Consider the following 12,844-nt stretch of genomic DNA (forward strand, 5'->3'; position numbering starts at 1 on the left):
TGTGTGTGTGTGTGTGTGTGTGTGTGTGTGTGTGTGTGTGTATGATGTGGGAGAACCTTTTCAAGTGCAAGCAAGCGCAGAAAAAGAAAAGGATGCAAAATATAATGAATTGAAGTGGTTATTAGAAGGTAATGAGAGGGCAACGTGCAGTAATTGGGAGCACCAACATCAACACTCCTTGTGTTTCATACAATGAATGGTCAGTCCGTCTTGATTCGTTAGTCATCCTTTTCCATTTAAACAGTAACACCTGCACATGTGACAACGATACTCAGCTGGCCCCTCCCCAGATGTTGTGTTAAACGCTCTACAACAAAGCTTTCTTAGTATCCAACAAGTTTTCTGCCCTTAACCTTGTTCTGAACACCTCCAAAACAAAGGTCATGTGGTTTGGTGAGAAGAATGCCCCTCTCCCCACAAGTGTGATTGCTACCTCTGAGGGTTTAGAGCTTGAGATACTCCCAAGTGCTAGTATGAGGTGACTATGGCTAGACAGTACACTGTCCTTCTCTCAGCACATATCAAAGCTGCAGGCTAAAGTTAAATCTAGACTTGGTTTCCTCTGTCGTAATCGCTCCTCTTTCACCCCAGCTGCCAAACTAACCCTGATTCAGATAACCATCCTACCCATGCTAGATTACGGAGACGTAATTTATAGATCGGCAGGTATGGGTGCTCTCGAGCGGCTAGATGTTCTTTACCATTCGGCCATCAGATTTGCCACCAATGCTTCTTAAAGGACACATCACTGCACTCTATACTCCTCTGTAAACTGGTCATCTCTATACCCGTTGCAAGACCCACTGGTTGATGCTTATTTATAAAACTCTCTTAGGCCTCACTCTCCCCTATCTGAGATTTCTACTGCAGCCCTCATTCTCCACATACAACACATGTTCTGCCAGTCACATTCTGTTAAAGGTCCCCAAAGCACACACATCCTCGTCTTTTCAGTTCGCTGCAGCTAGTGACTAGAATGAGCTGCAACAAACACACAAACCGGACAGTTTTATCTCCATCTCTTCATTCAAAGACTCAATCATGGACTGTCTTACTGACAGTTGTGGCTGCTTCGCATGATGTATTGTTGTCTCTACTTTCTTGCCCTTTGTGCTGTTGTCTGTGCCCAATAATGTTTGGACCCTGTTTTGTGCTGCTACCAATGTTGTGCTGCTGCCATGTTGTGTTGCTACCGTGTTGTTGTCATGTTGAGTTGCCACCATGCTGCTTTGTCATGTGTTGCTGCCATTGTCATCTCAGGTCTCTCTTTATGTAGTGTTGCCTCTCTTGTCGTGATGTGTTTTGTCCTATATTTGTATTTAATTTATTCATATGTTATATCCCAGGCCCCGTGTAGCGTCATAAACTGTGGCAAAAGCAAAGCGCATTCCAGTTGATCCTTATTAACCTCCAGAGTCTGAAAGTGTAGAAGCGTTGACAAGATCTATCCCTCTTAATCTGTAGGTCTTTGAGCACCTCCGCTTAACCTTCCTCACCATGGTAACAGCTTGAAGTGACATTTCCATAGTAACAAAAGTGAAAAGAAGATAAACATTTAAAAAGATTGAAAAAGGGAAAAGTTCTTGTTTGCTCAGATAAGCTTGAGATTTGAACATAAAATGGCCAAGTCCGTCTGAAATAAAGAATTAAATACACACAGAAAACCACATAGGTAATTTCCCTTGGTATTTCCCTGGGCTCATGAATCATTTGCATTTTGGGATGAGGAAATTTGTACTCTAAATATTTCATGACACCCCTGACTGTTAAAATATTGATATTGGCAATGATGTGTATGTATATATTTGTCTGTGTGTGTGTTTCATCCAGTAAAAATTCAACAAATAGTTTACTTAAAGTGGATAGGATGCTTCATGATATGGAGTAGATTAGAACCCTGTGGTCGATCAAGAAATCAATTCTAAAAATGTTGTCCGGCCACCTTGTTTTGGACCTACTTCAACTTTAAGATTACAACTAATTTACTAGGACTGAGATTTTACTTCAACGCCCAAGCCAACAAACTTCAGAAACAAGGAGTAAAGACGAGACGTTCTAACTAGATAAGATGTTGGGAAACTCTGTGCTCTCGCTCTGTCTGGGAAATCCTATTAGATCAGAGCTGTTTGAAAATGTCATCCCCGAAGAGCAGAGAGTTACGTTTAGGGGCCTTTGAAGACAGACACCAACAATTCCTGGCACTGCAAAAGAGCAATGATGGAACAGGGAGTTTAAAAGACCGAATGAGAAAACTCACCAAAGTCGACAAAACAAGACTGGCCAACTTTCTTGACATTTTCTGGTATACGTCCGGGCTGGGTTTTGGTAAAGTTCCCATCCTGAAAGAAAAAGTAAAGTTCATATTAAACGCAGAATGATTTTTCCTTTGAGATAAACATAAACACAAGTTGCCAGAGTAGATACAGTAGGCTACTGTACATTTCAAAACTGAATGATTGAGTGAAAGGACAAGTAGCATGGTCCTTTGACCAACCATTAGTCAGGGGCTGCTTTAATTGTGTGGGCAGGCGGAGTAGGTGACAGGGGACACAGTGCGTGACAGGGGACACAGTGGGTGACAGGGGACACAGTGGGTGACAGGGGACGCAGCGGGTGACAGGGGACACAGCGGGTGACAGGGGACCAGTAGAAAAGTGCAGCGAGGGCAACAGCAGGGAAGGAGCAGGCATGATCAGCCTGACGTTTGAATTGATTTCAGCTCAGTGGTGTGCTGAACTACAGGAGCTCCATGCAGTTAGCAGTCATGCTAAGAGTCAGCCAATGGAACAGACAGTGCTTTGGTCTTGAATGCCGAGAGAGAGAGAGAAAAAAAAAAAATGCTCACACACATACAGACCCACATGTAACGAACGGCACAACAGCCAAACTGCAGTCTACACTCTTAACAAAACCACCTCCAGTTGTCACCTCGCTTCCAACATCAGTTGTTAGCACATCAGACATCGAGAGATAATAAATAGTCTGCGAGAGATTACACACAGATTTAGTAGTGAGGAGACATGGGCTTCAGGGCTATTTTAGGATAATCTTAGAGATGGAGTTGTGTCAATGCCAATCTGTTAGCAGATTAATTATAAGGTGATGGAGAGGGCCTTGAGCTCAATGGGAGTCATGGTCATCACTAAATTAGTGTTTGTTGGAGAAATGAGCTCATGATCAGCTAGATACAGTGGGGTCCGAAATTATTGACACCCTTGATAAAAAGAGGAGCAAAAATGACTGTATAATTCTACCCTGTATATTGTATGCAAAACAAATTGAGAAATGATATTATTTTATACTAATACAATTGCTGAAAGGAATATATATTTTTAAACAAGTTATCTTTTTTTTCTCTCTCAAAAAGATAGGGTGCCAATAATTTCAACACCTATGTTTTCAATACTTTGTGCACCCTCTCCTTGCAATGATAAGGGCACTGAGATTGGAGGACACTTTGTAACGGATCTTAGACCATTGCACCATACCGAATATTTCCAGATCATTGATATCCTTCGGTCTTTGCTTATAAACTCACTGCCCTCTTCAATTCAAACCACAGGTTTTCAATGGGTTCAAGTCCGGAGACTGAGATCAGTGTTTGTATTATTATTTTATACAGTATTTTTTTCTCATGTTTATAAAAAGGTACCAATAATTTTGGAGGTGACTATATGTGATACACTCTGATATAAATCTGGATGGCTGAGCTTTGAGATTCAAGCTGGAATAGTCTCTCTATACAAATGGTTTCTGTTTACCGAAAATAAATATGGCAGAAGTATCAGTGCGTGTCTGTGTTCTTATTAGACTCTGGCCTCTTGGGGGACTGGTGTCCAGTGACCAACACAGTGACATTCATGAACACAGAGCTCTCAGCGGACCCTGACGCAAGGCCCCAGAGAGCAGGAGCATTCTCCTGTTACCACACAAAAGACCCTCTGGCCTTTACTCTCCAGCCAGAGGGAACACGCTGCACCCAAGAACCATGCAGCTAGCTACATATAGAAACACACTAGCAGGCTGGGATACACACGGCTCAGTTGTAGGTTCTGCCGGCTTCTTGCAACTCAAACATATGCCCCGTTACCTTAGAACAGGGGTGGCCAATTCCAGTCCTCGAGGGCCTGATTGGTGTCACAGTTTTGGCCCAGCCCCAGCTAACACACCTGACTCCAATAATCACCTAAATCATGATCGTCAATTTAGAATGCAATTTGATTAATCAGCTGCGTTTGCTAGGGATGGAGAAAAGGTATGACACCAATCATGCCCTCGAGGACTGGAGTTGCCCACCCCTGCTTAGAGTGTGAGGTCCCAAAAAGATAACGCCAAATACTTTTCTCAAACAGGAGTTACTTTAGTTTTGAAACCATCATGTGAATGCAGCAGGACTTCCCTCCCTACTCCGTGACTCTACATGATGTGACATAATGAATCGTGTATTTGGAACACAAACAGAAAAGGGGGAGATATTGGGGGGGCTGTAAAACTCTTCCTCTCTCCTTATCTCCTTCTCCCTTCTGGAGCAGCAGATGTGGCCCGGCCCGGTAGGAGAGCAGAGGCCTGCCGAGCGACCCATTAGTGATTTATGACATCTGAGAATAGTTTCAGCAAGAAAACAGAAAAAAAACATCCCATTCGTTCACTGCTCTTCCTTTATGCTTGTGCTTATTTATTACCTGGCAGTCAGACAAAAAGTAAGCAGCTTTTCAGACTGAGCGAGCATGTGAGCGTCTCCTCTGGTTTTGTCAAAGTGTGTGATCCCAGACCTGCCCATCCATCACGCCTCTCTCTCTCTCTCTCTCTCTCCGTTAGTCAGTACCCACCTACCAAGCAGCTACGGCATGGCAGGACGCACCGCTCCGCATTGTGGCTCGGCTGATTGGGTCTGTGTTACATTACACAGTGATCATCTGATTGAGTCTGGGGTTGACTCATGGAGCACCTATGATGGTGTGTTTGGAGAACACAGATATCTGGATGGTTAAATCTGTGTGTGACTAACTCGTGGAGAACGGTCGCTGGACCAATTGCGGGCGTGATTTAAAAACAAGAAGATCGAGTTGTGTGATTACCTCACGGTGCCCATCTGACTGGGAGTTTTAAAAATCACACACACAGGGGCTTCCCGAGTGGCGCAGCATTCTAAAGCACTGCATCGCCGTGCTTGAGGTGTCACTATAGACCCGGGTTTGTTCCTGGGTTGTGTCACAACCGGCCGTGATCGGGAGTCCCATAGGGCAGCGGACAATAGGCCCAGCGTCGTCCAGGTTAGGGGAGGGTTTGGCCACAGGGGCTTTTACTTGGCTCATCACACTAGCGACTCCTTGTGGCTGGCCGTGCACCTGCAGGCTGACGCCGGTTATCAGTTGACTGGTGTTTCCTTCGACACATTGGTGCGGTAGGCTTCCGGGTTAAGCGAGCGGGTGTTAAGAAGTGCGGTTTGGCGGTTCATGTTTCAGGAAGACGCATGACTCGACCTTTGACTGCCGAGCCCTTTGGGGAGTTGCAGTGATAAGACAAGATCAAAATTGGGGAGAAAGAAGAGGTAAAAACCAACAACAGAAATATAATACGATACAGTCAGGAACGTGTTAACCATCTCTAGAGTATAGTAGGGGAGATCTAAGTCTTTGTGATTGACTGGTGGTGGCCTACTGATTTGAGGCATGGTAGCCGTTCGTGATTACATCTGTTGTGTTGCCTTTCTGATTGAGTGAAGAGAGCTGATTGAAGTGTGAAGATCCGCAGACTACAGCAGCAGGTTCTGTTTACACAGAGCGCATTTGGTGTGTCTCTCATGCAACGATGCACTTTTCGAATTCACTTTACTGCGACTACTGAGAAAACTAATCAAAGTATCAAACAGCTAATGCTTTCCCTGCATGTTTGTTTAGCAGGAACGGCTCCTTCAGCTGGTGAATTGACAGATCATATCAGGTATTAAAGTAAATGGGTTGTCCACGGCTTGGCATTAGCCAATGAAAAGCGTCCCCTCTGCCTTTGCATTCTACACAAACAAAGGCTGTTCTTGCATAATCAGAGAGAAGAGCAGAAGGGTGCCCAGGGAGTCTTCAGAAAGAAAAAAGTCATTAAAATGAAGTGTTGAAATGGGCTAAAGCACTGGCCCGTGAACTGCGGCTGTTAAACGAAAGCCCACCCAGTAAAGGCGGCAGCCAGGGATTACTGGGGTCTTACACAGAGGAAACCAGGAAATTAGCCCCTGGTTGTGTCTGTCACATAGTGTGTGCATGTGTTACGTTGGTGAATTCAATCATGGACACACTTCAATAACTTTGTTGCCACCAACCACTGGTGCATTCTATCATCAACTCCAAAACCAAACTCCTCTTCCTCCCAAAATAAGTCATAGAAACAAAAAGAAGAACAACAGGTAAGGGTAAACTGGCTGGATGAATCAGATGGGATTAACGATTGGTGAACACACCCCTGCTTTTAATCACCAACCCAACTATTCCCTGCTGTACCGTCTGTCTTTGGCTGGTGCACTGTGCAGTGTCCCTACAGGCTGAAGCAAAGCAGCACGGCCCGTGGAGATTACGTCCATAAAAATAGATTATTAAAGCACAAGTCAGATTGGTTCCCTCCAGCTCATAGACAGACCAGTGGCAGCATTGGAGAGGTCAAACTCAGCGGGAGGTGAACAGTGTCCATCTACAGTACTACACCAAAGAAAGTCTATTTTTCTCCCCTGCCCCCCATTTTCATCCATTTTGCCCTCCTTCCTCTGTCACATTTTTCATATACCTGCAACCTCAACCCTTCCCTTTCCCTCTCTTCTTCTTCACAACAGGCGGGTGCCCTGCGTGTGCTTTGTGAGCCTCCGCATGCTGAATTTTAAATACCCTAAAAAACCTGAACTGACTGTATCAGTGCACTTGCAGAATGCAAACTACCACAACAGCGGAAGGGCCGAATAAAATCTACCAAAAATAAAGTATCTCTGAAACGACTGTGCTGTGAGAGAAACAATTACATTTACACGTGTCATTTAGAAGACCCTCTTATACCAAGCGACTTTAAGAAGCAATTATGATTAAGTGCCTTGCTCAAGGGCACGTCGGCATATTTTTTTACCTAGTCTGCTTGGGGTTTTGAACCAGCGGCCTTTCGGTTACTGGCCCAACGATAGGCTACCTGCCGCCCCAACTAAAAACTTTACCCATGTTTACCCATGAGTAGAGATCGTCAATTGTAGACAAGAGTCAACATAAAAGACAAATGTGATTGTGCCGTACCTTATTAATCCACGTCTCGAAGCCAAGACCATTGTCATCTTGGGTTGTGAGGAACAAATCTGAAAATAGAATGAGAGAAAATATGCTATTATTCACTGGGAGCCATTTCCCTAGAAGAACCGAAGAAAACAAGAGACAAATGGAACCGTCTGAGGCATACAGTGTTTTTCAGAGGTTTACAATAGAGAACAGAAGCCAACAGTATAGATACAGAAGCTATAGCAACCCTTGACTGTGCAGTAAAAAAAAGTTAAAGTAGATTTGCTTGTGGAGCCAGAATGGTTGATGGGAGCGGCGTGAGTCCGCTTGATGTACAAGTACACATCCTGGAGAGGATGCTAGTCTATCGCAGGGCCTTACCCACAATCTATCTCCTTTATTGCTGTGTGCCAAGCAGAGACGGATCGGGTCACATTTTTACAGTATGTGGTATGACTCAGCCGGGGATCAAACACCCAACCTTCCAATCTCAGGGCGGACACTCACACTAACCACAAGGCCACTGAATTAGTTGGGTTTCTGACTGTGCAGTGCTGTTCATCAAATTGATTATTCTCTACTGTCTTCAGCTAGTCTGTTTCTCCTGCGTTGTACTGTCCAATCACACTTCAGTTCACAGTGTGAAACAAGTAGGCCCAATGGCCAGAGAAAGAGATGGGAGCATGATGAAAAGTAAAGTGTTTTCTTTTCTTACATAATATACAGTACCGGTCAACAGTTTGGACACACCTACTCATTCAAGGGATTTTCTTTATTTTTTACTATTTTCTACATTGTAGAATAATAGTGAAGACATCAAAAACTATGAAGTAACACATATGGAATCATGTAGTAATCCCCAAAAAAATAAGTGTTAAACAAATCTAAATATATTTTATATTTGAAATTCTTTAAAGTAGCCACCCTTTGCCTTGATGACAGCTTTGCACACTTGGCATTCTCTCAACCAGCTTCATGAGGTAGTCACCTGGAATGCATTGCAATTAACAGATGTGCCTTGTTAAAAGTTCATTTGTGGAATTTATTTCCTTCTTAATGTGTATTATGGCAAGAACAGCTCAAATAAGCAAAGAGAAATGACAGTCCATCATTACCTTAAGACATGAAGGTCAGTCAATACGGACAATGTCAAGAACTTCGAAAGTTTCTTCAAGTGCAGTCACAAAAACCATCAAGCGCTATGATGAAACTGGCTCATGAGGACCACCACAGGAAAGGAAGCCCTAGAGTTACCTCTGATGCAGAGTATACGTTCATTAGCGTTACCAGCCTCAGAAATTCCAGCCCAAATAAATGCTTCAGAGTTCAAGTAACAGACACATCTCAACATCAACTGTTCAGAGGAGAATGCGTGAATCAGGCCTTCATAGTCACATTTCTGCAAAGAAACCACTAAAGGACAACAAGAAGAAGAGACTTGCTTTGGCCAAGAAACACGAGCAATGGATTTTTGATTCCAACCGCCGTGTCTTTGTGAGACGTAGATTAGCTGAACAGATGATCTCCGCACGTGTGTTTCCCACCGTGAAGCATGGAGGAGGAGGTGTGATGGTGCTTTGCTGGTGTCACTGTCAGGGATTTATTTAGAATTCAAGGCACACTTAACCAGCATGGCTACCACAGCCTTCTGCAGCGATAGGTCATCCCATCTGGTTTGCGCTCAACACGACAATGACCCAACACGCTATTTGACCAAGAAGGAGAGTGATGGAGTGCTGCATCAGATCACCCGACCTCAACCAAATTGAGATGGTTTGGGATGAGTTGGACCACAGAGTGAAGGAAAAGCAGCCAACAAGTGTTCAGCATATGTGGGAACTCCTTCAAGACTGTTGGAAAAGCATTCTAGGTGAAGCTGGTTGAGCAAATGCCAAGAGTGTGCAGAGCTGTCATCAAGGCAAAGGGTGGCTACTTTGAAGAATCCGATATGTAAAGCTTATTAAAGAGCAGTGTTACTAGCAAGAGCAGTGTGCGGGTTTCTTATTTTTTCTCGTTTTATTCAACTTTTACCATGCACCTGCAAAAAAGATTAGATGTGCGAGTGCCTTTAGAATTTTGAATTACTTTGAAGAATCTAAAACATAACATATTTTGATTTGTTTAACACTTTCTTCGGTTACTACATGATTCCATATGTGTTACTTCAGAGTTTTGATGGCTTCACTATTATTCTACAATGTAAAAAAATAGTAAAAATAAAGAAAAACCCTTGCATGAGTAGATGTGTTCAAACTTTTGACTGGTCCAGTACACATTTCAGTGCTTTTCTTTTGACATCCGCTCCACAGCAATTATTCTTAATTTCTCACAATTTAAAAAGCTATTTGTACATTAACTAATGGTCGTGATTAACCCTTGGGCTCTTTGTGGGCTCCCTGTTAAGCTCAGGGCTGGGGGAACTCCGCAACACTACTAAGAAATAAGGAAAAAGGATGGAACAACTTAGCTGGGATCCCTATCCCTACAGTTATTCATTAATCTATTGTGAGACTATCACATGCAAGACAGAATACTAAATTAAACTTCTCAACACGTCTTCTAACATTATCAGGGTGGCAGGAAAAAATGCCTACAGGGTCCAATGTGTCTTCTCCACATAGAAATACACTAGTCATAAGTGAAAAGCACTTATATTCTGTGCACTGTAAAAGACAGCATGATAATTTGGATGGCGTCTTCTAATTTCAGTGAGATATTAAAACAGATTTTTGGAGTAGAGTGCTGTCCTTCACTCTTAAGTCAATATTCCTATTCCGCTCATGCAGTGTCTGCTTCATACCGCCCATGGAAATCCAACATCTAACCGTGATAAGCCTAAGTGTGACAAAATGGAAGGCACACAAAGAAAATTCCACACAACACATGGGCCTTTAATCTGCCTTCATGCAGGCAGATGCCCTTTTCATGGAAGGGAGCAATAATCTCACCAACAGAGAGGCTGCTTTGATCAATGGTCTCACTGTGGGCAGTAGATACAGAGAGGAGTGGGGTGGAGAGGTTATCCATACAGATAGATAGAGACCTTTGGAGACAGACACTACTATACAGTTCATAGTGTGTTGCTGAAGGAACCGCTGAGTTTAGCTGCATTCTCACTTTCCACGAGTCTCTCTCTCTCTCTCTCTCACTCCATCTGTGATCTTCAGACGTGTGACCCATGTGGAGTGTGTAGCCTCCTGTAGTCTGCTGATGAGGAGTAAACAGGTTCAATAATCAGGCTATAAAAGGAAGCTCTCCCCAACTAGCAGTGGGTGTCTTGCCTGTCTGATTAGAGGGGGCATGGACGAGGCAGGGGAGCTCTCCACATCACTGAGAAATCCTGTAAACACTTACAGTCCCCACGGGCCACTCCTCCTATTCCTCTCCATCATCCTCCTCCTCTCCCTGGTTCACAATAACGGACATACCTCAGTGGCTCTATAAAAGACCTCCGCCCAGTAAAATAAAAAAGGCTGTATAAACTTCTTCGGTCACTTGGTTTAACACAGTTGTACGCATACTACACTTCTTTTACAATGGCAACACTATTTGAGTAAGATGGATATCAGGAAAAACCCAGTAGTAGTCAATATAACACAATATAAATGGGATGTGCTCCCACCCATCCAGGACATCTACTAGAAACAGTGCTGGGGTAAGATGGACAAGATTACAAGCTTATTAAAGATGGAAATAATGGAGGTTACTTTTAATGAGGGCATTTCTCAAGTGGCTAGTTTGCGTCAACTACCTTCACTAAAACCACTGCTTTATACTGGCAAACGTTGGTATCGAACCGCAACATTCCGGCATGCCTCATGATTTGTCTGTCTGAGGAGGACCCTCCCCAGATCCCCCCCCCCCTTTAAAGTTACCAAGAGATTCCGTCATTCATCCCAGACCCTAATCACTGCTGTTGCCTAGGGTCTGGGTTCCCAAGAATAATTCATTAGGGAAAGCCATTCATCATGACCTTAAAATCCAAAACTAATTACAAAAAGGTGCATAAACTTGCAGGTTGATATACAGTACTGGCAAATGGATAGACTTCAAAACTGATTCGTTCATTTTCAATCCGTGACTCCAATGAATGCATAATTCAGGTATGAGTAAAGGCTCTGGGCTCTAAGTGATATGTCATGTCACAGTCTAGTTGCAGGATTGCAACCACAAAGCTAATTAAAGAAACAGTCTTAATTATTAAAAAGGTGTCCTAAGTAGAAATCGCTCCGGCATTTCCTAGTTGCTAAAATTCGAATAGGTTTTTGCTAAATTCAGTTTGTCACAAAACAAGCAAGTATAGTGTAGAGAATCATTGTACCATTTAAACCGCTGTGAAATATATTTTCTGGTTTACAAAACCGAAAGTAATAGATGAAAAAACAAAACTTAAGAACGGGAAGCATAGAAATAGCGCACATAAAACAGATCTACTGCTTCTTAATACCTGTGTTCAATGAGAATGAAAGATCTATAACTTACATTTCTACGTGAATTTGGTCAGGTCGCCAAAAAAGTTACATATTGCAGCTTTAAAATAGAGAACAGATTGTTTAATTACACCAAGACTAACAAGCTGTGGCAATGGAGTAAAAATCAGATGCATCTGCAGATGAAAGCATACGAAGCAGAAAATCCCAAAATAGTGATTTCGAACATCTTAATTCCAAAGTGTTCATCTTTAAATCAGTTGATTGTTTCTCTCACCTCCTCTCTTAGATTAAGGGTGATTATGTTCGATTCAGTTAATATTCTCCTCCTAAGAATAGAAAAATCGAAGAAAACACACAAGACCATGAATATATTTACAGATGAGGTAGGCTAATTGTTACTTGCAGGATAATCATAGTCAATTTGAACCAGCCATTACAGATCCGATGACTGGGTATCTGTTTACCTCTCTTTATCATGGAGCCTGACGTAGCCCATTCAATGTCCTTTCAGTCTTACTGCCTCCTTAATTGAATAGTCAGGAGTGTCACTGATAATAATATGGAGTGACATTAAGAAAAGGAAAAGAGTGATTATTGATCATGTTCCAGAACCCCAGATTAAATTAGATTCAAATTATAGAGAAATTATTTATATAGTCTTGATTAACAGTGTTAATTTCACACTCTCATTTTAGACCACTTGTATATGTGGACCAACCCTTCAATTCACACAGTGCCTTTTCTTCATTGGCTGACGGAGGTTTCCCAGCATGCATTGCGAAAGCCTCTGTGCTCTATTCTGTGGTTGTTTGTGTGTTTTTCAAGCCCAGCTTGGCATACTACCTCTCCATTATGGCATGCATATTTCAAAGAACTCCAGGATTAAAATATTAACGAGCACATTTTAGATTATACCTTTAGGGGAAACATGCCATAAAAAGTTGTTGTTCTATTTATGCCCTGACAGACTTCACACATACAAGTCTACATAGAAACTGCAATGCAGCAGCTAAACATGACATGTTATGGGAATTACTTGATTGATTAGTGTCTATGGAACTGACAATTAATCATGAAATGACTATGCAAACAGTTTGGAGAAAGGCGCAAAGCATGATCCCAAACGTATTTACAAAACATACATTTACAACAAAAAAACGTGTATCTATC

At 42.6% G+C, this 12,844-nt stretch overlaps 1 protein-coding gene across 2 annotated transcripts in view; it reads right to left on the bottom strand.

Annotated features, from left to right (window-relative positions):
- LOC110526271 (T-cell immunomodulatory protein) overlaps positions 1–12,844 on the bottom strand; it is a 112,526-nt gene that overhangs the window by 84,775 nt on the left and 14,907 nt on the right. For both annotated transcript variants that reach the window (XM_036980625.1, XM_021607083.2), the window contains 2 exons: positions 7,263–7,321; positions 2,258–2,339 (listed from right to left, as the gene is read on the bottom strand). In XM_036980625.1, coding sequence (XP_036836520.1) covers positions 2,258–2,339; positions 7,263–7,321 — 141 coding nt within the window. The remainder of the gene's footprint in view (positions 1–2,257; positions 2,340–7,262; positions 7,322–12,844) is intronic.

This window comes from Oncorhynchus mykiss, chromosome 6 (genome assembly GCF_013265735.2).
Source record: "Oncorhynchus mykiss isolate Arlee chromosome 6, USDA_OmykA_1.1, whole genome shotgun sequence".
Taxonomy (NCBI): domain Eukaryota; kingdom Metazoa; phylum Chordata; class Actinopteri; order Salmoniformes; family Salmonidae; genus Oncorhynchus; species Oncorhynchus mykiss.